This window comes from Pleurodeles waltl, chromosome 5, assembly GCF_031143425.1.
Source record: "Pleurodeles waltl isolate 20211129_DDA chromosome 5, aPleWal1.hap1.20221129, whole genome shotgun sequence".
In the NCBI taxonomy this organism is placed as follows: Eukaryota; Metazoa; Chordata; class Amphibia; order Caudata; family Salamandridae; genus Pleurodeles; species Pleurodeles waltl.
In genome coordinates, this window is record NC_090444.1 from 58723189 (window position 1) to 58748563 (window position 25375).

Sequence of the window (25375 nt, forward strand, 5' to 3'; positions counted from 1 at the left end):
CGTGAGTGCGGGGATGCCATTTTACGTGTGCACTGGACATAGGTGTCTACCTATGTCCAGCTACATAATGGTAACTCCGAACATAGGCATGTTTGGTATCAAACATGTTGGAATCATACCCCAAGGCTTTTGCAAGCATTGGCTGTATGATTCCATGCCCTCTGGGGGCTCCTTAGAGGACCACCAGTATTGCCATTTCAGTCTTCTGAAGGTTTCCAGGGAGCCCAAGCTGCTGCCACCTCCCATACAGGTTTCTGCCCTCCTGTTGCTTGAGAAGCTCAAGCCCAGGAAGGCAGAACAAAGGATTTCCTCTCCATTTGGAAATAGGTGTAACAGGCTGGGGAGGGGTAGCCTCCCCAAGCTACTGGCAATGCTTTGAAGGGCACATCTGGTGCCCTCCTTGCATAAACCAGTCTACACCTGCTCAGGGCCCCCCAGTCCCTGCTCTGGCATGAAACTGGACAAAGGAAAGGGGAGTGACCACTTCCTTGTCCATCACCACCCCAGGGGTTGTGCTGAAAGCTCCTCCAGAGGGTCCCTGGGTTTTGTCATCTTGGATTCCATGTTGGCAGCGAACTCTGTGAGCATCTGAGTGGCCAGTGCCTGCAGGTGATGTCAGAGCCCCCTCCTGATAGGTGGTCACCCAGCTAGGTGACCAATCCCCCTTTCAGGGCTATTTAGGGTCTCTCCTTTGGGTGGTTCCTCAGATTCGGATTACAAGACTACAGCAGGTATATTTTGCACCCTCCACTTTGACTTCCGACTGCAGAAACTGCATCTGGACTCTTCAGGACCCCACAAGCTGCAACAAAGAAGCAAGACGCCTTCTGCAACATTGGAATTCTGGCTCGTTTCAGCAACTGCAACATTTCCCCGGTCATGCTTCCTCTGAGGACAGCCCGTCTTCAACCTGCATCAGAAGGAAGAAGTAATCTCCCTTGTGGTGAAGGAGTCACTCCCCTGCTTCTGCAGGCAGCAACTGCGATGATGACTGGCTGCGTGGATCCCCTCTCCTGATGAGCTGTGTGGATCCTGCATCACAGGTGGTGGACTGAAGTGGTCCCGACCGTCCTCTCTTCCAACTGTCTAATGTGGGTGAAGTAAAGCCCTTGCCTGCCCACGCAGAACAGTACCTCCGCGCAGCTGCCACGGCTTGTTGGCATCCTTCCTCCAAGATCTTTGTGCATCTTGCAGGTCCAGCCCCCAGCACTCCTACCACCGACGCACAGCTCCCGGAGTGGTTCTCCGGCGGTGTGGGAGCCTTTCTCGTAGTGCTGCGTGGGCCTCTTCTAAGACTCTCCTGTCCCCGTCCTGTGAGACTCCTGTGGGTGCTGCCACGTCTTCTGTGGGCTCTCTGTGTTGCTGAGGGCCCCCTCTGACTCCCCTTCCTGGGTATAGTCCACCTGGTCATTCCTGGTCCCCGGCAGTGCACTTTTCCGCTAACCGGGAGCTTTGCGTGGGCCAAGGCTTGTTGGCAGACTCCGACGACGCAAACCAAAGTGCAATCCTCCTTCTGGAGTGGGACATCACCTGCACTCTCCAGGAACCCGACTCTGTGTTCTTGGGTGTAGTGCTGACTCTTCTTCCTCACCAGTGGTTCACTTCTTGCACCTCCCTCCTGGTGGGTTGGGGCTCCTGCACTTCCTGGACTCTTCTGTGCTTCTTGGAATTGGTCCCCTCTTTCCACTGGTCCTTTGGCCCAGGAATCCACTGTTGGTGTCTTGCAGTCTCTTCTGGGTTTTGCAATATTCTTCTGTTCTTCTTTGTGTGTGTTCTAGGAAACTTACTGTGATTTACTCTTGCTTTTCTGGTCACTGGGGTGGGTTGTGGTACTTACCTTTGGGCTTTATAAGTGCTCCCAGCTTCCCTCTACACACTACACTGGCCTAGGTGGGGGACTGACTTTCGCATTCCACCTTCTTAGTATATGGTTTGTGCTCCCCCAGGCCCATTTCTAACTATTGTGATTTTCACTAATTGCACTGTTTTCTAACTGTTTTTATGGCTATTTCTGCATACTAGTGTATATAGCTTGTGTATTACTTGCCTCCTAAGGGAGTATAGTCTCTATGGTATTTTTGGTATTTGTGTCACCAAAATAAAGTACCTTTATTTTTGTAACACTGAGTGTTTTCTTTCATGTGTGTGAGTACTGTGATACTGCAGTGGTATTGCATGAGCTTTGCATGTCTCCTACATAAGCCTTTGCTGCTCATCTATACCTACCTATATAGAGCTTGGCTTCTAGACACTGACTACACTACACTAGTAAGGGATAACTGGACCTGGTATAAGGTGTAAGTACCATAGGTAACCAACAAATACCAGGCCAGCCTCCTACACATACATGCTGCACATCAGTTTGATGCCACCAGGCACAACACTCTCATGCATGCTGTACAGAAGTGTGATGCCAGCAGACACAACACTCTCATGCATGATATGCAGCAGCGTGACACTACCAAACGCAGCACTCTGATGCATGCTGCGCATCAGTGTGATGTCACCTGATGCAACCCTCTCATGCATGCAGTACAACAGTGTGAAGCCACCAGACACAACAATCTCATACATGCTGTGCATCAGTGTGACGCCACCTGATGCAACACTCTCATGCATGCTGTACAGCAGTGTGACACCACCAGACGTGACACTCTGATGCATGCTGTGCAGCAGTGTGACACCATCCTCTTCCTTCTTGGCTCACAGGGAGCTCCTGGGAACTTTCTGAGTTCAGCTACAGCATATCTGTGACAATAGCATAATGGGAAATGGAGCTAATCGGAAAACATAGTGACTTATCTCCAAGGTGTGCAGATTGAAGGTGCTCTACACACTCTAAAAACAATAGGAGCTACATATAAATGTGTCTCAGCACTTGTACAGGACTTTTTTCTGTGTCCCTCGTGCTCAAGTACTTCTGAGCCCTTGCCACCCACCTTGCACATTTCTATTTCAAACGGACTGAATAATATATATTTGATCTAATAACAACAGTCTGAGTTTTTAACAAGCATATGAATGGATTAGTTTGAATTTCTATTGAAGTCTATCTCAAAAGGTGGCGTGTTGATAGCATAAACATACATATCCAATTAATCGAACAGATTAAAACATATTTTCCATTAAAACTACCAGATGAGCCAATTAGCTACATTAAAAATATAGCGATGAACACAGATGCCCTAACTCCTGGATGAGGTGATTATCTTGTATTCTGGGACTATTCTGTGAGTATCTAGGTCAGTGGTTTCCAACCTGTGGTCCGGGGACCCCTGGGGGTCCGAGAAGCCTCCTCAGGTTGTCTGTGACTGCTTAGAAAATGTAATAATATTAACAGACTAGATTCCCACCTTTCAGTAATGACTCATTGGGAGGGTCCCCAGATTCCAATAATGATTCAGTGGGGGTCCCCGGGTTCCAGTACTGAAATAGTGGGAGTCCACAGAAATCAAAGGTTGGGAACCACTCTAGGTCATCTGACTCCAGAGGCCAGTCTGAGCAGACAGTCTTAACGCTCTGTCCATGCACAGCTAGAGGAGGTGGCCTAGCTGATCTTGTGTCCTCCGTGCAGCCAGGGCCTTTCTTAAAACTATCTCCCATGCAGTGATTTACTCTTTCCATAGAGGTTCTGTGGCCTCTGTGTATCAGTCCTAGAACAGAAACGTCTGCACAGACCTTAATCAGTACAGTGAGCAGATGACTCAGCTCTACTCACCCCTGCCTTGGCTGGGGGGAGGAATGATGCATGCTGGGGTCTGCACCAACACAGCTGCCAAGGTTTCAGATAGCTATATGTGACATTTTCATAATTTCAGTGTAATTATGAGTGACAATTCAATGAGTATGAGAGACACTTTCTTGCAAGCAAAATCAAGTGATGAAGATGAGGAAACCACATAAGTACCATAATATATCATGAGCCTATACCTTCCCTTGTACACCAGCGGCACTTTGTGGCCTCTGATAAACACTACTCAGAGCTTACCTATTAAAGTGAGAACTTGGAACAAGAAGTTTTTACCGCACTTCAGGGGTTGCGTGACAACCTCAGACATTGCGGTAATGCAGGAAAATGACCGGAAATGCGTTATTCTAACGCAAGATGTGTGACACTTGGCAGGGCTGCACCAATAACCACAACCAGGTTTCCTGATGTCAAGGTTAGGAAGGCAATCTGGTCCTCAGGTACAAAGATGCAATCTATCAGTGCCACAATAGGAAAGTCCAGTTATGGTCATATAGTTTCCCCTCAGAAACGGTCACACTCACAGACTGACACCCCTTAATTTCACTGCTTGCATTTCTCCTTAAGTTTTCAAGTAAAATGCTTCTGGTATGTTGGCTACAATAACATTGTTGTGTCTGGAAGAACTGAGGAAAACACAGAATATTTGGTTGGTGGTGTGAGAGCTCAACTACTCACCTGAAAAGGAGGTCATCTGCAGGGGTGATTACGGTTTCCCCGTCCTCCCAGGACACCTCTTGCACCGTCAATCTTAACACGGGAGTCCAGGTAGTTGTCCCCAAAGGGAGAGGGATTTGGATGACAGAGAGAAAGAGAGAGAATGCCACTGCTGCCTGGTCCAGCCAGGCCCCTACTCTTGAGGGTGCAGGTGGTCAGTGTCACTGCATTGTTGAGGAGTCAGGTTCTATACGGGAAAGGAACAGGTATGAGTGACGTGCTGCCCACTAAGCAACTAACGCTCACGCACTCACTCAGACCCCCAGATGATCACCTGTCACTCAACCTGCTTCCTTGTACTTTCTCTCCACTCCATAGGGCTGGCAGGAATGTGCAACTATTGCCTGGGACTTCTCTCTGTCCTTGTTAAGTAATCACTCTTGACGTTGTTGCACACACTAAACATGTAACCTAACTAAAACACACAAAACAGGAATATTTTCTTCCCACAAGCAAATATGCATAAGCACTGGTTGAACAATAAAGCTCAGAAGATTTTCATAACATGATTGCCCCATGTTCATTTTTGTGACAATCACTGACATTGAGTATGGATCAACGCTGAAAATGATTTGTAGGAATTTGTGCTTCTGTTAGCAACAGGCGGCACACAAACATTAATGAGGGTTATATTCTTAGAACACGGTTTTAGGTGTGTCGCTTTCTTTCACAGGTCACAAGTTAAAGACAACAAGTGATTGGATAAAAGTAAAAATACAAATAATCATGGCTAAACAGTCTTTCAGACTTTCTTGCTAACTACCTTGAATGTCTCTCTTTCTGAAATGAAAGTCACCAAAGTATTTTTTAAATGCACAAAGGATTAGTTCAGAAGCATTCAAAATCATTCAAACTACTGTGAGTGCCTTTTATTTTGCCACTGAGCTTTACTGGAAGAAGTCCTGGATCCTGGTTGCCAAGAAACAGTAAGAAAGCCTTGGGGAATTCTCTGCTGGGCTGGCTCTCAAACTCAGCTTAGTCCTTTCCCTGGTTGCCTGGCAACAGTGAAGAAGCTTGGAAGAGTTGGCTGACCCTCTTGACCTCAGCTCAGCAGAAACAGGAAACAAAGCCAAGCACTGCCTGACCTGTGTGAGGCTATTTATAGTCTCCCTTGGAAGTCAGGTGTAGCACATGGCACACAGAAGAGCAGAAGGCTGTTGCCTAGCAACCAGGACAGCAGCTGTCTAGAAATGTGCAGAGGGTCAGGTGTTTACAAACAGGCCTCCTGGGAGCAAAATAAAGCAGAATAAACAACCAATGGCAACTGTGCACAGTAACAGCAACAAGTAACAAGCCTTGATTAAACCCAGTAATGGCAATTCAATGCAGTTAACCGCTTTATTATTTAATGTAACATGATTGAGCCAGCACCCCTGGGGTACCTGGCTGCACACAACACAAGAACTAGACCTAGACAAAGGAATCACAACAGGTGAAGTGTTTAAAATGAAGCTTGGTAACTCTTGGCCACATTCCAATCTACTGTTTTTTGCAAGTGAGTTTATAGGCAGGGACCAGCCTTATACAAACCACTCTTATTCTTGCTCAAGTGCAGCCTGAAATCCTATGCCAAATTCCTCTGAACGAGATCACACCCACCCCGACATGCTTCTTCCTTCATGGGCCTCATGCGAGGCAGGTTGAGGTGTATGGCACAGTGAGGTACAGCACCTAAGTATGGGCAAACTTGTTGCACTAAGCTCATTTCACTGAGAACAACTAAAATAAATGTATTGTTTGAAACAGTTGTATTCTTAGTGACAGGTAATTGCTCTGTACTGTATTCCAGTGTATTTTATGCTCACACTTCCCCTATAGACAGGGACCAATATAAGCAAACAGCCTTGGTCCCTCCCCAAAAGGCACAGTGCAGCCCAAATTGCTAGGACTTGGCCCCTGTGAACAGAAACACAAGCAACCTCAAACCAGTTTTGGCCTTTTTGACACCACCTTAACATGTGGCTTGTACTATTACCATACTAATATGGCCTTCTCTATAACAGCTCTCTGGACTGTGATAAATATAAAATTTAGTAACAACCCTCTTCTGCTCAAACTCTGTCAACAATGGGGCAGATTTAAGAGCACCTTGCGCCACATTAACGTCATTTTTTTTATGCTAATGTGGCCCAACAAGGCCAAAATCGCCACGTCATATTTACAAATTGGCACAATTCATGCATTGCACCACTTTGTAACCCTTTGCGCTTCATTATGCCTGTGCCAGGCATAATGTATGCAAAGGGGGCATTCCCCCATAAGGGGAGGCCGAAAAAATGGCACAAAGAAATCTAAAAGATTCCTTTGCGTCATTTGTTTCTGCACTTTTAATGCCTGCTCAGAGCAGGCTTTAAAAGGAGGCTCACCATTAATTTTAATGGGTCTCAATGTACTTTGCAGGATTAGCATCAAAGGTTTTGATGCTAATCCTGCAAAGCATCAAACTAGCATCAAAAATGTTGACTCTAGTTTCCTAACTTCCACCATGGTGCACGGGATGTTAAATACAGTGCAAACATGGGGGTGCTAGGGGGCACTATGGGGTGCAAGAACTTTTCTTAAATCAGCCCCAATATTTCCTGCGATCCCCTACACCCAATTTACTAGAGCTGAGGCATTTGTTGTAAACAAATCTGTACTCTGGGCTCAAATTGGAAATCTCTATTTTTATTTCTGACAATTTGTTACCTTTCTACACTTGAGCAGCGAACCCACCTAATAGGCCCCCCTAATAGGGCAGAGGAGCATTGTCCCTTCTGGTGACAGTGCAGTAAAAGTGAAAAATAAAATGGTAATAAAATAAATTACCATTTTATTTTTCTCTGCTCCCAGTTCAAGCAGTGTTTGGGGGCAGGCCATTGCTGCTGACTGGCAGCAGGGGTGTGGTGGTTCACTCCACCAGTTTACACTGCGCATGTCAGTTTGCCCAGCTGTGTTGCAACGGCCAGCCTGACATGCGCAGTGTAAACCTCTTCACCTAGCTGTCTCAGACAGCTGAGTGGAGAGCAGGCACAGGCTTCCTGTGCCTGCTGGAGCATCAAGGCAGTCCGCTCCAGCCAATCCTGGTGCTGCTCTCATGATGCTCATCTGCAGCATGAAAGTAGCATCGGGATTTGGAAAGGGTTGGCTGAGGCTCCAGGAGGATTCGAGCTCACTGCGAGGAAGTGTGGGTAAGTATGTTTTCATTTTTATTTTTTATTTTATGGCCCACTGACAGGCACTGCGAGAAACTCACATTGCCTTCAGCCTTAATTCCAAGGCACAGCCCGTTACAAAATCTGTTAACGAGCTATGATTGAGAGATTTGGAATGTGAGCCTAAAGTCGTTGTGATTTATTACAGTGCCTGTGACTGGGTTTGACACTGGGCTCAATGACCTTCCACTATTGAGGGTCACCGCCCACCACTGCTGCACTGTGTTTTTTACTCTGGATAACAATAGTGCAAGCTAAATTGTGGAAACTGATTTAGGAAAGACAACAAAATCATAGATATTTATTTCTGAATGACACTGTTCTCGAAGAAAGGATATCTGCGATGGGTTCACTAATGTAACATCTTCCCAAGGACCTTCTGCTTGTCTATGGGTCATTGTTTGTTCTGACACCTCGGATGACATTAGGGGCCTGGTTTAGATATTGGCGGATGAGTTACGCCGTCGCAACTGTGATGGATTTCCCATCTGCTGAAATCAAGATCCCATAGGATATAATAGGATTTATCTTTTGGTGGGCGGGTTATCCGTCACCGTTGTGATGCAATAACTAATCCGCCAATATCTAAATCGGGTCCCTAGGTCAAAAGGTCCAAATCAATAATCATGTAGTGGGACTAGAATCTGGGTCATGTGACGTTCTATAATGTAATAAAATGATTTGTTGAACAATGATAATACTACAGTGACTTTTCAGAAATTATACATTCCTATGCAAGAAAACTGCATATAACCCCCCGAATTTGGCGGTGAGACAGAACTTTTTCCCGAAGGTCACTTTAACCAGTGATGTCTTTAAGCTCTTGATTAAATGGAAACTTTGTAACAGATTAATTTCCCTGTTGTTAATTAATATCTAAGCAAGTACAGCACACTTCATAACCAGTAGGCATTAAGGAAGTGCAAATGAAAAGCCATGTCTTCAGAATTCAGATCAAGTGGCCAATCAGCTTATGAGATGTTCAATTCTTCTAACCTCAACCTGGATTAATCATCAGACAGATATTATAACACTGCACTTCTGGGTGATGTTGGCATTTATGCGTAAAGTAGCGCTTTGTTCTATTTCACGGTCCATACAGCAGTTTCATATTATTTAACTATGCCTTCTGTGTCCCACTTGCATGCAGGTCCCGCAAGCGGTCTGCAGTGAGCACTGCCAGCCTGGGTACCGAAAAGCGCCTCGGGAGGGCCAGCCTGTGTGCTGCTACGACTGTCTTCCATGTTCCTCAGGGGAAATTGCCAATGAGACTGGTGGGTGGCACAGAGCAGGTGGCACTGAGGATGTGTGGCTCCACCTGACCAGTGTTTCTGATTAGCTTATGTGTCCTTGGCAGAGAGGAGATTGGGATCCCACACCCTGTGATAGCAAAAGTAAACTTGAATCCAGATAAATGTATATTGTGTAAAACATATAAAAACTGTTTCTTGGGTCACTGGGGTTTCACCCCTAGGACTTTAAAAGCTATTGCAAAGTAATGTCATATGAATACCATCTGGAAAGCAATGAAGACAGAAATACCAGACCAAGTCCTGCACAAAGGACCACATGTATACCCTCATCATTCACACACTTAACACTACAATTTGATCTTTCATAGGTGATTGCATACATATCATTGGTACCACATTTGTATCTTGCGTAAGAGAGTAAATGTGTTCCATGGCACTACATACTGATTAGACATAAGTGGTTTTATGCAATCCCCTGCCACTAACCTTTGATATTATTAACATGATGTGAATGGATTCTCTTGATATTATATTCAGATTATATGAAAGGTTCTGTATTTCACCCCAGGATGAGATGCTGCATGAAGACCAAAGAAACTACATTTCTGTCTTGATGCTACTTCTCAGCCAGGAATAAGAGGTTGTGTGGTACTATTAGCAGTACTTTTCAGTATTCCCTAAGAGTTTGCATGCATGGATTTAACAATCCAGTTATATTTTGTAGAACTGATTTAATGTGTACTAGTTGCACTAAATATCTGTCTTGTAGGAAAAATTGCATGCTCACCATTTATTTTTCAGTGTACTTTTGCACAGGGTGTGCACCTATGAAGCAACATTGCAAACGAGATTGATTTCATATCACTGACATTACACATCAATTAATCTTGCATCATATACCCTTAGAAGTACCGTTTTTACCATAGCATTAGTGATAGTATGTATACCCTGGGTACTCATTTTCGGTCTAGCACATTGAATGGAAGATTGCAGGCATCTCTTTGTTAGTACAGTGTAAATATTTATAAGACATTGCATGCACAGCCTTGAAGTAACTTTTCATTTTTGCATAAGGTATTGCGAGTATACCTCTGCAATGCATTCAATCCATCACGCATAAGTGGTTAAATGCATGCTCTGAACACTGATTTATATATTGGCGGAAGGGATACTACGTCGCAAATTAAATCTGATTTAAATACGGTGGCGTATATTTTAGCCACACCAAAGACTACTCCATCTCTGCTGTGGCCAAACTTCTCAGACAGTGAAACAGAGTACCAGTAGTCTCAGAAGTGGGCATTTGTCCGTTACCTAATTTAGATGGGTGGACATATCGCCGTTTTCTATTGCCCGTCACCACCAGGCAAACCCTGGCCGCAAGGGACAGTGAAAAACTAAAAAATGACCCTCCATTTACCATGAAAAATAGCTCCCAGGGGTGGGGGGGGCATTGTTTTTTTAATTTCAAAAACAAAATCCCACTTTAGGGTTTTGTTTTTTAAAATAAGAAAAACTTGAAAGTTTGACAGATGCCTCTGTCTGGTTTGCAGAGCTGTCTGTCAAACCTTCAATGCATTTCCAGGAACCACAATGACTGTTTGCTAGCCAGACTGACATACCTAAATACGAGGGGCTTAGTACTCTCAGCATGGCGGCTGTAAAGTACTCCACTATACCAATGGATAATACTTCCTCTGCCTGGATATACGCAGGCCCTACATGTCAATATTACAGTACAAATTACAATCAACCCCTGGACTCCACAGTTCAGTCTTGCATAAAGGACTCTATGCATGATCTTCATACCACATTTTAGTTTTACATGAAGGATCACATTGTGGGAGCGTCTAATAAGTAAGTGCATTTATTAAGAGTGTGCAGAATGATCATCCACTTTTGATTTCACATGTGTACACTGACATGAGGCTGTCATGCTTGCTATGATGTTTTAAAGTGCATTCCTGTAGCTTCGGTTAAGCGAGGCTCAGTTAGACCTCGAAGCTATCGTGTTCCACATAGACACAACAGTATTTCTCTACTTCCCATAGCCAATCGCATAGGTTTGTTTATTCCAAATGACACTCTTCTCGAAGAAAGGGTATCTACCATGGGCTCACTGGGTTCCCGAGAATCTTCTGCTTGCGCGGTTCATTGTTGTTTTTGTAACTAGTTTTTTCTGACACCTCGGATGACATTAGGTCAGAAGTTCCAAATCAATAGATGTGCAGTGGGGTTAGAGTCTGAGCTATGTACCATCTTGTACAGCAGTGAAATGATTTTTTGAACAGTGATCATACCCCAGTGTCTTTGCAGAAATTCTACTTTTCGATGCAAGAAAACTATATATAAACCCTTTAATATGGGGGTGATCGAGAACTTCTGACTTTCCTGATCCTCTAAGGATGCTGTCCAAATTCTTACTGATTTTGCTGCACATTTGAGATAAAACATATTATTGATATGTCCAAATATTCATTTGTTCTATTACATACAGCCTTCACAGCAAAGATATTATTCGAGATTTTGTGCATTTGCAGTTTATTATTCCTGCACTGTACCCTTGAGATTGTTGTAATAAAACTTCATAATTTTTCTAATTCCATCCTAGAACTCACTTATTCAGTCAGTCCTCCTTTCATTGACTGTTGTTTTTTATAAGCTGATTTGTAGTACCTTATCGTGGGACATATTTTCTCATGAAATTGAGGTTAACACTGTCTCTGATCCACCCACCCTGTGGGCGTGCTTTTGAGGTGTAATATATAACAGGTACAGAGTGCCCACAACATGCGTACTGCTAACAACATATTTCAATAGTGCAACAGTTTCACCTTACATTACAAATTGAAACTATACCATTGACACGTCTCACGACTCTCCAATGTATATAAGAGATTGCACGTCTACCATTTGAACTACATTCCAATCGCTTGGATGAAAGGAAAACGCCTGGACTCCAAATTGTGAACCACTTTTTCTGAATCTGAGAAACTTGCCTGCAGAGATGGGGTTATTGCAATGCCATAAAGTGAGTAAATAGTTCCTGTCTCACAATTCATATGAATAAGCCTCTGAACCAAACACAAGAGACATTTAACATTTTGTATAACATTGTTGTTAAATAAGTATGACATTAATGTATGACAAACGGCAACAGTTTTTATAATATCTGTAGAAAATCTAGAAATTGTTTTAGCTTTTGGTAATTTAAAGGATGTGCTGTATTGACATTATCTTCTTTTAAATATGATGTTTTTAATATTATATGGAAATAAATTTCACTAATAAAATAATGAAGAAATGTCCAAAGGTGCAGTGTGAAAAATCTCCTTGTAGCATTACATATATTTGAGGGACTTCTTTGGGGGGCAATATCACTAATGTCTAGGAAGCCATCATTCACAATTCTGCCTGATCTCCTTATAACCACATTTCACCCCTAACTCCAGTTGCCCTACCCAGGCTTTAAATCCATGTCCAAAGAGGGAGTCCCATTACTGGCCAAGTAAACCAAAGCCTCTAAACCCCAAGTGGAATTGTGGACAGCTACTTTCATGAAGATATTTCTCCCATTACTCATAGCTAGTGTACCAGCTCCAAGAGCTACAGTTCCTAACTCTTTGAAACATTCAATGATCTCTGTACTTCCTTAAAAAGCTTAAAAAAAGATCCATATGTGCTTGCCTACTACTTCCTTATCACAAACATTTCTTACATAAGCAGAATCTTGGAAAAAGAAGTCACCACGCAATTGCAAGAGTATGTGGGACAGCACCACATTTGTACCGATCTTCATTCTGGTTTCAGACCTTTTAGAGAAGAACTTGTCATTCCCCTTAATGGTGGCAGCAAGCAGCTTTGATCACCTTCCACCTCTCAGCTGCTTATGACCTGGCTGACCACATCATACTACTGTGCAGGCTTAAGGTGTATGCGGGAGTCTCACGCGTAACACTTGATTGAATTCACCCCTTTTGTCACAACCACATTCCACAAATACATATAAGTTCATCCCCTCCAGCAGAGTCCATCGTGGATCTGCTGTGCTCACTTCTCTTCAGTATCTAACTGTTTCCCTTGATGTAAGCTGTTCGCCACATCAGGTCAAATTAAAGATGTGCCTCAGTGATATCCAGATACAAATCTGTTTGGAGATCAATGCTGAGAATCACACAAGCCTTATAAAGTGCATAGACATTGTCTATTCTGAAGAACCCTTACCTATGTTTTAGCAGATCCCTTGACTCTACAGTTTCATCTTGCATTCACATCCTTGACTGTACAGTTTAATCTTACATGCATACCCTTGACTCTACAATTTCATCTTACATGCATACCCTTGACTCTACAATTTCATCTTACATACATACCCTTGACTGTACAGTTTCATCTTGCCTGTGTACCTTGACTCTACAGTTTCTTCTTGCAAGCATAACCTTGACTCTACAGTTTCATCTTGCACGTGTACCCTTGACTCTACAGTTTCATCTTGGATGCATACCCTTGACTCTATAGTTTCAACTTGCATGTGTACCCCTGTCTGTACAGTTTTATCTTGCATGCATACCCTTGACTCTACAGTTTAATCTTGCATGCGTACCCTTGACTGTACAGTTTCATCTTGCATGCATACCCTTGACTGTACGGTTGCATCTTGCATGCATGCCCTTGATTCTACAGTTTCATCTTGCATGCGTACCATTGACTGTGCAGTTTCATCTTGCATGCGTACCATTGACTGTGCAGTTTCATCTTGCATGCATACCCTTGACTGTACGGTTTTATCTTGCATGCATACCCTTTACTGTACAGTTTTATCTTGCATGCAAATCCTTGATGGTACAGTTTCATCTTGCATGCATACCCTTGACTGTAGAGTTTTATCTTGCATGCATACCCTTGACTGTAGAGTTTTATCTTACATGCATACCCTTGACTCTACATTTTCATCTTTCATGCATAACCTTGTCTCTACAGTTTCATCGTACATGCATACCCTCCTTTGATACTACCATTCAATTGTGCAGACAAGACTTCACGTACCCTTGATATTACATTGTAATCTTGCATAGGAGGTTACATGTATAGCCTTGAGACTGCACTTTAGCATTCCATAAGGGATTCCATGTATGGTCTTCCACTGCATTGCAAATACCATTGACACCTGTGACACTACATTCCAACTTGTATGATATATTGCATGCACATCTTTGACACTACAGTTTCACCCTGCATAACTGGTTGAATGCATTCATCACACTACATTCCACCTTCTATAAGAAACTGTTTGCACACAGTAAGTGATTGCATGCAAGTCTGTTTTCAGCATGTTGGAGCGCCTCAAAGCACTGTAGCTACATCAGATGCTGCAAACACAGAGGAATCTCTTTTACTGAATACTGAGAGCCAGGTGAAAGGAGGCCTCTTTTTGCATGATTAGCCCCCACTTTCTGCCTGATGTTGATGTGTTCGAGAAGGTGATAGTGCCCAGGGACCCTGGTAAACAGGTTTCATGAGCTCTTTCATTAAATCCTTTGTGATGCTTGGCAAAGTTGGATACACTCTTAAAGACCCCTATAAGTCCCTAGTAAATTGGTACCCCAGTACACAGGGCAAGAGATATTAAGAATAGACCCCTGAGGGCGGCAGCAATGATTGTGCCACCTTCAAGGATCCTGCAACCAGATGCACCCAGCACTGCCATTGCAGGCTGAGTGTATTGGGGCAAACCTAAAACGACAAACTTGACATGGCACACGCTCTGTGTGCCCTGTCCACCCTACACTGCATTTATTATGGGTAAGACAACCCTCTGGCAGGCCTTCCAGCCCTAAGGCAGGGTGCACCATACTGTATGTTGGGGCATAGCTGCAGGAGCAGTATGCCCCCACTGTGTCCTTGTCAAACCTAGGACATAGTGAGTGAACAGAACAGATATTTTAAATGCATTTACTGGACAATGGTCAAACATGTGTTTATCCAACTACATGATGGTTACTCTGCACCCTGGGTTGTTTGGTATCAAACAACTCAGAATGATAAATCCAAACTGGTGCCAGTATTGGATTTATCCCTAAATGTACCCAAGGGTCAACTTAGAGGTGCCCCTTGCAAAAACTAACCCTAACTGGCAGAATTGCTGACCGGTTTCATCCAGCCTGCCACTCCAGACAGCCAATCTACAACCTTTGGGAGAGCCATGGCTCTCTGGTTTGTAAGACAATGCCCTTCCTGGGTGGAGGAACTAACACCCCCTCCCGCAGGAATGTGCGACACCCTGGCGGTGAGCTTCAAAGGGCTACAGCCCCTGAAACTCGAGCCCCCAGACCTGCTGGTAGCAGCAGAGGGCTTCCCCCCTTGCAAGCCCCCATTTTGGGTGGGAAACCAGACAAAGGGTAGGAGGAGTGGCCTCACTGATTCAGTTTTCTCCATCTTGGAATGGAGAAAAACAGCACTGAGGATTAAGGAAGTGACCCTTCCCACAGGAAGTGGTCACTGTAGTGGGTGTAGCCACCCAAGGGTAAGAGTCCCATTGAACACTACCAGGTTCCCCCTAAAAACACCCACTAAATTCAGTATTTAGTGGGCTCCCCTAGACCAAGATTTTAGATTTGAAAAGGATCCCAAGAAGAAAGGCAGACCAGCCCCAAAGAACCCACCAGGACGAGAACAGAGGACCTGCTGCACCAGACGAGGTACCAAGACCCCTGCTTGCTGCACCAGAGTCCCGACAATCGTGACTGTGGAAGAGCTGAACACTGGACCAACCCCAAGAAACCCAGGGGACCTCCAGGCTTCAAGAATCACCCTCCTGATTGAAGGCACCACTAAAAAAAAGCAAGAAACCTGCAAAGGACCAACAAATAAGTGAGGGTCACTTCACTGAATCACTAATATCTCCAAACCAGAGGTCACAGCTGGACTCAATGACACACCGATGACCGCCCGGAAGTGCCCCACAACTGTGCCACGTTTGGTGGTGCTGTGCCCCCTAGTGGCCAAGATACAGCAATACCCTTGGTACTGGTCAGCTGACATCAGGCCAGTGGAAAACCAGCTCCCCTAGAGCTGAAAAAGGATCAGGAGGAAGCCCCAGTTGAGGGACTTCAGGAACACCCCAGACCTCCAACCAGAGTGCCCCCGTCGTCCTGTAAGTCACCCACAAAGAGCCTCACCTCCAGCGGACTCCATTACGCACAGCATAAGGGATACCCAACCCCTTGTGACCTCATCAGCCCAAGGGGCCCCCAGGCACCGACTTTATATCTGCAAACCAGCTCCTTCCCCATGTGGCCTCCAAGTGGCCCTGTGCCTGTGCCAAGAACCTCTCCCACGCTACTCCCGCCGGAACCGGGAGCTGCCTGGGACTCTCCAGCTGGCACAGTGTGCCCGCTGACTGCTGCGACCACCCTGAAAAAGAAGAGACTGGTAATGCATTTTTTAAAGTGACTGCCTATTGATTCCTATGGTGCGTACTTATGCTAACTGTGCTAAAACTTTAAAAAGTCATAACAAGTAAAGTACCTAATGTATTATAAAGATGTTGGTCTTAAAAATTACATAAAAGTCTGAAGTATTTTTATAAATTCTGGTCTCGAGTTATTCATTGAGTGTGTGTGGTGCATGATTGAATTTGTGAGTTCGGCAAATACTTAGCACATCTCCTGGACTAGCCTAACTGCTCGACCAGCTACCTTAAAAATGAGAGCATTAGGTGGTCTGATTTTTACCTCTGGAAACCAACATGTGGTTGCTTGAACCCTTTGCAGAGTGTTCTTGATTTGGTACACTGCATAGAGGGCCAGCCTCCAACAAGTCTGAATAAACAAAACTACAAAAATACCCTGTACAACTGCAAGGGCTCTGGTGGTAGACCCTGGAGACCACCTGCTGCTTCCTATCGCACCCATTTACTGTGAGTATCCAGAAGTAGGGGCCTTTTGCCTCATGTCACCATCTGGATTTCTGAGACTGCAGCAATGATGCTCCTTTGTTGTAAACACACAGCTCTGTGATGCTCCCTCACAAGGACTACATCGTGTAGATGCCTAGAAGTATCTAACAAGAACAACCCCTGCCACCAAGCAGTAATTAATTCTGCAGAGCAAGTGTAACAAACACAAAGACCTCCAACAGACCATATTCGATAGAGCTCCTTGCACCTTTCAAACAGAAGTCAGCTTTCACTGTGTTCAAAATAGCCCATTCCACCCTGACCAATCATACACTAAAGTACAACAGAGCTCATCGGGCAAAATAGTGCAAACTCCCCGGCCTTAATTCGTGAAAATGCCATGGAGCATATTTACAAGTGGGGTTGCATCACTCTTGCACCAGGTTGCATTGTGCAAGAGTGATGCAAGCCCAAATTGAGTTTTATGAAGCCATGCAAGGACACCTTACATGGCCCTGAGTGGATTCATAAATCTGGAGTAAGGCAACGCAGTGCAAATTGCTGCATTGTGCTACTCTGTGCCAGGGAGGCATTCCACAGGTGTTGTATGGGTGTTTCCGTGCAATGTCCATGGAGTTTGACACGTTTCCAGATTTACCAGAAGTAGAAGACCTGGAGATGTACCAAATACCTACAGTGAGGCGTAAAGAGAAGTATCTTTATTTCTTCTTGTTTGTTCTGTAGCATACATAACGGAGGAAAAAGCCTCCATGGATTATTTTAATGCAGGAAGGTGTCCCTTCCTGCACAAAAACAATCCTGCATGCAATGCAGGCACCCTTGTACCTTGGTGCAAGGGTGCCTGCTTTGGTCCGAGGCAGCAAATTGGGCACAAGGGCAGGGGGAAAGTGCAGACATGCTGTATCTTGTAAATACAGCGCATTTCTGCACTTTCAAATGGGCGTAGGGCAGCACAGCAAAAAGGCTTGCGACGCTGCCCTATGCAAATTCATTGTAACTATGCCCTTGAGTCTCTTTCATGACTCACTGTGAAGCTCTTATTTTGAGCCTGTCCTCCATTAAATGTGGTCATCTGCTCTACCCTTGCCCGGTGCCTCAACTTGAAAAAAAAAGCCCCTATTACTCCCTCTAATATATATCACTACCTCATTCTCTCTTCCTTCCCTGCCACTGTCACAAGTTGTCTGGAGTATATGCTTATGATGCCGCTTGCAAAAAACCCTTGAGTTATTAGCAGCTATCTCCCAATATTGCTATTATCCATCACTACAAAAATTCTGGAAAAGCTGTGAGCTCAGAGCTCTCTTTACATCTTGATGGTTCCTCTATTGTTGACCAAGCTCAAAATCTGGGCCGTATTTACAAGCGTCCTGCACTGCCGGTGCATCACTTCCTGTGATACACCAGCAGCACAGACTGCCGGGCCATATCTACAAGGCCATGCACAGCCATTTTGCATGGCTTTACATGGCCTTGTAGATATGGAGTAAGGCAATGCTGCGTTGCCTTACTTTGCATCACAGAGGTGTTCCATGGGTGTTGCGGGGGGTGTTCCCACTTAAGACACATGGATTTTGATGCATTCCCAGATTTACAAGATTTTGTAAACCTGGGAATGCATCAAAAGCCTGCATCCCACCAGAGAAGGTTTAAGGTGGGCTCAACGAGGAGAAATAACATTATTTCTTCTCGTTTTTCCTCTTTCTATGTGTGCTGTATTCTGCAGCACACATAGAAGGAGGAAAATGCCTCTCATAATTGTTTTTGTGCAGGAAGGTGTCTCTTCCTGCACAAAGACAATCATCCCTGCAATGCAGGCACCCTTTCACCATGGTGCAAGGGTGCCTGCTTTGGCACATGGCAGTCCATTGCATGCCAGTGCAGGGGAAAATGACAGGAATGAGCTGTATCTTGTAGACACAGTGCATTCCTGCCCTTTTCATTTAATACTGGGCAGTGCAGCAAGAGGCTTGCGCCGCTGCCCTGCGTCAAAAGTTTGTAAATATGGCCCTCAGTATCAACCCTGAGTATGTGTCCCATCGATATTCAGGAGTTGATAGTCAGGGTGCACCCTGTTGCATGGTCAGATACTTCATGGCTGTCTTCACTGTACCCGCAAGACATTAAGGAAGCATTTCCCTATTTTCTTCTAAATGCCTTCTTTCCTCATTTTTGACGGAAAAATATGTGTTATTGTGACTGCTAAATTAAGTTGTTCTAATGCTGCATATGCAGCTCTACCCAGTAGCGTAACGAAATCTGAGAGGGCCTCCCTGTAAAATTCATGGAACGCTCTGAGCCCAGTCAGGAGTTCTCAGGCCAGGTGCCCACCACTCGTGCGCGGTGCCAAAGGGACCGTCCTGGAGCTCGGGCCCCACCCGCACTGCACCACTGGCTCTACCTCATCTCAAGTTTAGAGGTCATGGAACATTCTGCAGCACAGACTCTCCTATAAGTCTTGCTGTTGTTTAATCAGACCTCCCTTGGTTGTCCTCCACAGTTTCCAGTGAGAAAAAGATGAATTTTGAATGCCTCTGTGTGGTCTGCAGAGTGTTTCATCACTCTAGCCCCCTGTGTGTCACAGCTACCTTTAGGTCCTAAACCCTTTAACAGAAGCTGTGCAATGCTTCTTGATAAGCGAATGTCATTGTGTGCGACCCAGGCCTTACTCCAAGATGCAAGTAACGCAGGCAGGTGTGCACCTTGTGAGTGAGACCAGCCCCTTAAAACAGTCAATGAAGTTTGGAAAAATAAATGTGGAACAGATAAGCAGTACCACTGAGCATCCCAGGGTAGGGCCACTTGGTGCTATTGTTCATCAGGGCCTTTGTCATCTTTCAAAAGATGTGAATGTGGAGATAGATCCAACTGTGTGAATGTGATTTGGAATGTGGTGGTGGGTGTGATTGTGGATATGGATGTGAATGTGGATGTCATTATCAAGGTGACTGTGAACATGGATTATTTATGGATGTGGATGCAAGTGTGACTGGGAATGTGATTGTGGATGTCAATGTGAATGTGAACTGGAGTGTGATTGTGGATTTTGGATGTGAATGTGATTGTGGATGTGAACATGAATGGGAATGGCAGCGTGATTGTGGCTTTTGGAGGTGAGTGTGAATTTGATTATGGATGTGAAGGTGATTTTGGGTATTAATGTTATTGTGAATTTTATTGTGGATGTGATGTTCTGTGTTCTGTGATATTGTATGTGATGGGATTGCGTAGGTTATGGGAGCGGGGACCTCTGTTAAATATTGGTTTACATGGAAAGACTTACCATGTCGTCAGGGAGGAATCCCCGTGTCTCAGGTCAGTGGACTTCTGACGTGTGATGAGATTAACCAGGAGCTGTACATCAATTAAATAATTGTCACAATTTCACGTATTGTTTTCAGTCAATAATGAGAGTTCAGGTGACTTTAAAAACTTTATTTATCATTTTTTCTAATATTGCATCTTTATTGAAATCAGCATATGATGTCATTAGTATTAATTATTAATCAATATATATCAGCATAAGTAACCAATATACAACAGCATAAATGCTTTAACTGCTTTCCATAAAGGAAAGAATCCCTATTCTAATAGTAAGGCCAGGATTGGAAAAATAAGAAAAAGGTCTCAGTCAGAACCCATAAAGAGCTTCGAATAGAGAGTCAAGTATCAATTATCAATAAAAGCAGACTTCCTATAAAGAGAGGTTCAAGAAACTCCGTAGATTCTAAGAGCAGCATAGATTCGGCCAGGGAATGTGCCATCTAAAGCAAGGAGGCAATGAAAGAGTAACATACTCTAGGAACGAGCATTAACATGGAAAATACAACTTAAGTTTTTGCAATATCTTTATTCTTCTTTCTTCAGTTAGCCAATCAGCTTTCGATGTCTTCATGGGAACAGGAACACTCCATCATCATCTCACCAGAAGAACAATAGACCATAGGCAACAATGTTTAAGTGAATCCTTTTTATTAACTTCTTTGTGTAAATCAATGAGGGTTCTCATCATTTCCTTTCCTTAAGAAAACAGAAATATCAAGTTTAAACTTTTACATCACTCCACTAAAATACAATTACTTATTCATGTAATGTACTAAATCTGTGTGTTATTAGAAACATCTTGCAGAGTTAAACTAAACATCCTAATATAGTTACTATACTTTATATATTAAATATGCCTATGGGAAGGTCAAAACTAACTTCTTTTACATTAAGTCATTGATTTCACAGCATGTCAGCTTGTCTGGAATTAACATTGCACATTCATAACCTAGGTCAGCTTTGTAAGAAAAGGATACTTCAGCTATTCAAGAATAATATGTAAACATATGACAGGCCAATACATTTCTTCAAATGTAAAACATTCTTTTTTGTCTAAGGCCGAAATATTAGTTATGCATGCTATTGCATTAATTTTTCATACTTTTGAAACACTTTAGCAATTATGTATGAATTGATGATGACTGGGGTTAGTTGAGGCTGTTTTGTGTTCCATTTTAAATCTTCAAAATCCCTTCTCCACTGAGGTAACAAAATGTATTCCATGTAGAAGGGGGATGCGCAGACATGTCCAGACATGCTCAGTCTTAGATAGGTGAGTTCCTGCCCAGGAATTATCTCTACATTGAGCATGCCCAGAACCCTGAACCTAGAAAAGGTGTGTTTTACCTTCTCAGATCCCCCAGAACCATAATCACAGCTCTTAACCCACTCACTATTCCCTTGGGCCACCACAGTGTTATGGTGTAGGAACTTCCTCAGAAAGGTGTTACTGAGGGATGTGGGTGTATTTCCCAGGGAGTATCACCAGAACACAAGGCATGGGAGGCTATCTTGGCCCTGAGTTCTTATCTGGAGGGGTAAGGATGTTTTTTGTGCTTCCTCGTGGTAACCAGGCCTTGCCCATCTTGGAGCTGCTTGTGATAGGGCTGTAAATAATGTTTGTATTTGTACCCCGATTAATATATTACTTGTCTTTGTACTCCAATTTATGTTTGCTTGATTTAGTATTCATTATTATGTGCCTTTTACTTTTGTTAGGGTTAGAAAATTGAATATATTCTCCCAAAGATCTCTTTGCCTCTGTTTATTTTTCCTTGTTTGATTTATGTTTCATGACCAAGTGTTAGGGAAACTCTTTTGAAGTTTGGGTGTCAGTGGCCTCAAGGGAGGGGTGTGCAGTGCAGACATTCAGTGCTCGGCTGATAGAGTAAAAAGCAGTGAGTAGGACATAGAAGTGAGGATCAGATGATACAAGGAGAGGAGGGCGAGAAGGGGAGAATGAGAAGATAAGGTGTAAGGAAGGTGAGGGAGCGGAGTAAAGCCAGGAAGCACAGATGTGAGAAGAGCATTAAAGAGATCAGGGACATGTGTAAATTGGTGGAACAAAGAAGAGAGGGTGCAGTGTCAAGAAAGAGAGAAAATATCTGGGGAAAGCAAGATAATTAGAGGGTGGAAAGAGAAGAAAACTGAGGGTAAAGAAGCCCAGGACCAAACCAGGATTGTGAGGAAATGACTGACGAAGACAAATAGAAACAGAGATAACAGAGGGAGGGTAGGGGAGCACATTTCCCATGCTTGTCTTAAGGCCAGTTGCACACTCAGTACCACTGCTGAGAGTGTGACATCACGTTCACTATCACTGCTCAGTAGAGTGAACCCTACCTGGGTAGAGGCCATCACCCTGTGCTTCCATTTCCAAAGCTATCAATGCAATGCATGCAAGAGTTCTCTTCCATTCCAATCACATGTGTATAAGGCTTTAGCCCTGCTAAAGGCCAGACAGTCTCTGACACCGCGCCTGCCTTCCACGAATGTCTGCCTGCACCTTAGACTCGCCTGCCAAAGAACACAAGTGCAAATCTGGAAATTAACTGAAAAGTGAAAAAAACAGGAAAACTGGGAAAGAATAGTGAGTGTGACTTCATACAAACACTGCAATCATGACATCACAGCAACATTCAGGAAGGAGTACACAAAAATGGAAGTGACTGTGCCATCCTTGTAAGGGGGGCATTAATCATACTTTGTCTGTTTGTTTTCTACTTTCACAAAAACAGGTGTAATTTGCTTGAATACTTCCGTGTAGTGGGATAGAACGCCTGAAATAAGCAGTCACTCCTCTCCTTGAAAGCTTATTTTTTTCTCTACAAATGAGAATGAACAAAGGTTTCCATCTTTTCTTAATTAACATTGTGAATAAACAGGATCAGTGCTCCACACTTGCACTAATGTGCTCTCTGGCTTGATGCAGATCAGTGGAAACACTTCCCCAAAGGGGGGAGAGCGGACAAGATGCATAAAATAAGCCCTGTTCTACAGCCCACCTCCAATAGAAATGTTAGGGTTTCCTTCTAGTGGCAGTAAAGTGAGGATGGACAGAATGAATAGGGACTGATAGAGGATGTGAGGGAGCAGGGTCTGTGCTCGCTGCCCAGGCCTCTGGCATCACTTCTCGGGACTTGTCCAGGATTCTGACCAGGTCTGCCAGGAAAGTAACTCCTTGACTTTACAACAAAGGGCAACAACAATTGCAAGAGAAGCCCAGAATGTTCACGTGGACCTGGGTACAATTATAACAAAGCACACATTCACGTGAAGCTCACTTAGGAAAAATCCTTTGCTACTGACTTAATCATCCAAAATCATTTTTTGAATATAGACAGTAAATCATCTATAATAAGCATCCTATTTTGGTCCACCACAACCAGTACCCAAATTTATATGACAACATAGACATTTATTACTGCTGAAAACCATGATCATGGCATAAGATGTTTGTTTTACGATCACAATAAAAAAACAAAATAGTGAAAGAAGTGCACCCAAGTGACAAAAAAAAAACACATGAAAAACAATCAAGAAATTACTGGTATTTTTCTAATTTTTGGTGTATCTCATGAAGACAGTCTAAACAGTTTAAATATATTTATCCATACAATAGCTTATTTCTCATTCAAATCATAACCAAAGAGATCTGTCTTTTAAACTGTCAACGACGTTTCGACCCTAAAGAAGGATACCCGGGTCTCATCAGGACAAGCAGTAACCTGGGGGACTAATGAGGAAAGAACTATTATTAATTAGATGCCATGAATGTGACAAAAGTGTTAGATACCATAAAGAAATTAATACGCACTGGTTGTGAAAACGGCATCTTGGCTTTATACATAGATTTCTGCAATGAAACTAGCTAGTTTCAGAAGAAATATAAATGTATCTACATACTATATGCAGAGAGAGAGAGAGATCATTCCCCACTGGGGTGCTGCTTACCCATAGATGAATGAATATATCCAGTAAATTGGTGATTATAGACCCTGCAAAGACCAAAATCCAGATGTAAGCCAATGCTCCAGTTTAGTAAAAGTTGCTGTCTGAAGAGCAGAGTTGACCTTTAATAGGAATTACAGCTTAGGTGACTTGAAGCAGTTCCCACAGTGAGGGACGCTGTGCCTAAAGTGTCTCCCCATCACCGAGGATGAAGGGGAATGAGCTCGAGGCTCTCACCGTAAGTAGATCCTAGCGTGAGCGAGCGCAAGGATCGGGCTCGCCCGGGGGCAATTCCAATTCAATTACAGCTGAGAGGACGATAGCTTCCAGCGCTAGAATGGAGCTTTACGTTTTGATAAAAACCTCACAACATATCGATAGAAGGTAAGAAATAATTAGCAAATAAATAATTATTGGTTTAGAAAAGCGAAATAGACGCGTTTTCCCGATGGCAATTTGGATGAAGACATAAATGATAGGAAAAAGCTTCCAGCGCTCGGATGACGCGCTTTACATTTGCAATGGTTCCCAGGACTCCTGCCGATAGGGAATTTTACAAAAACGAAAAAGGGAGATACATTTTAATTAAATAACAATTAATGCAACGTTTCCTGGAGAAAATGTGTGGTCCCACGTAAGGGATTGAACCCTGCACCATCACCAGTTGTAAATCAAGCGAAATACCACTGAGCTAAATCAAGACGGTGGGGCAAAGCCTTCAATCAATTAATCAATCAAAGAGATTTATAGAGCGCGCTACTCACCCGTGAGGGTCTCAAGGCGCTGGGGTGGTGGGAAAGGAGTAGGGGGTCTGGGGGGTCACTGTTCGAAAAGCCAGGTCTTGAGGCTCTTCCTGAAATGTAGTAGGTCCTGGGTCTTGCGGAGGTGGGTGGGGAGGGAGTTCCAGGCCTTGAGGGCTAGGTAGGAGAAGGATCTGCCTCCGGTGGTGGTGTGTTTGATGCGAGGGACAGAGGCGAGAGAGAGGTCAGCGGAGCGGAGGTGGCATGTGGGCGTGTGGAAGCTCACTCGTTCGTTAAGGTAGGCAGGGCCGGTGTTGTGGAGCGATTTGTGTGCGAGGATGAGAATCTTAAAGGTGATCCTTTTGTCTATGGGGAGCCAGTGGAGGGATCTGAGGTGTGGTGAGATGTGTTCGTGTCGGGGGAGGTCGAGGATGAGTCGTGCTGCTGAGTTCTGGATTTGCTGTAGTTTGCGCTTGAGTTTTAGTGTGGTGCCGGCGTAGAGGGCGTTTCCGTAGTCAAGCTTGCTGCTG

The 25375-nt window shown here is 44.0% G+C and overlaps 1 protein-coding gene across 1 annotated transcript in view; it reads left to right on the top strand.

Moving 5' to 3' along the window:
• LOC138296983 (extracellular calcium-sensing receptor-like) overlaps positions 1–25375 on the top strand; it is a 121466-nt gene that overhangs the window by 65543 nt on the left and 30548 nt on the right. The window contains exon 5 of the mRNA XM_069236500.1: positions 8810–8933. Coding sequence (XP_069092601.1) covers positions 8810–8933 — 124 coding nt within the window. The remainder of the gene's footprint in view (positions 1–8809; positions 8934–25375) is intronic.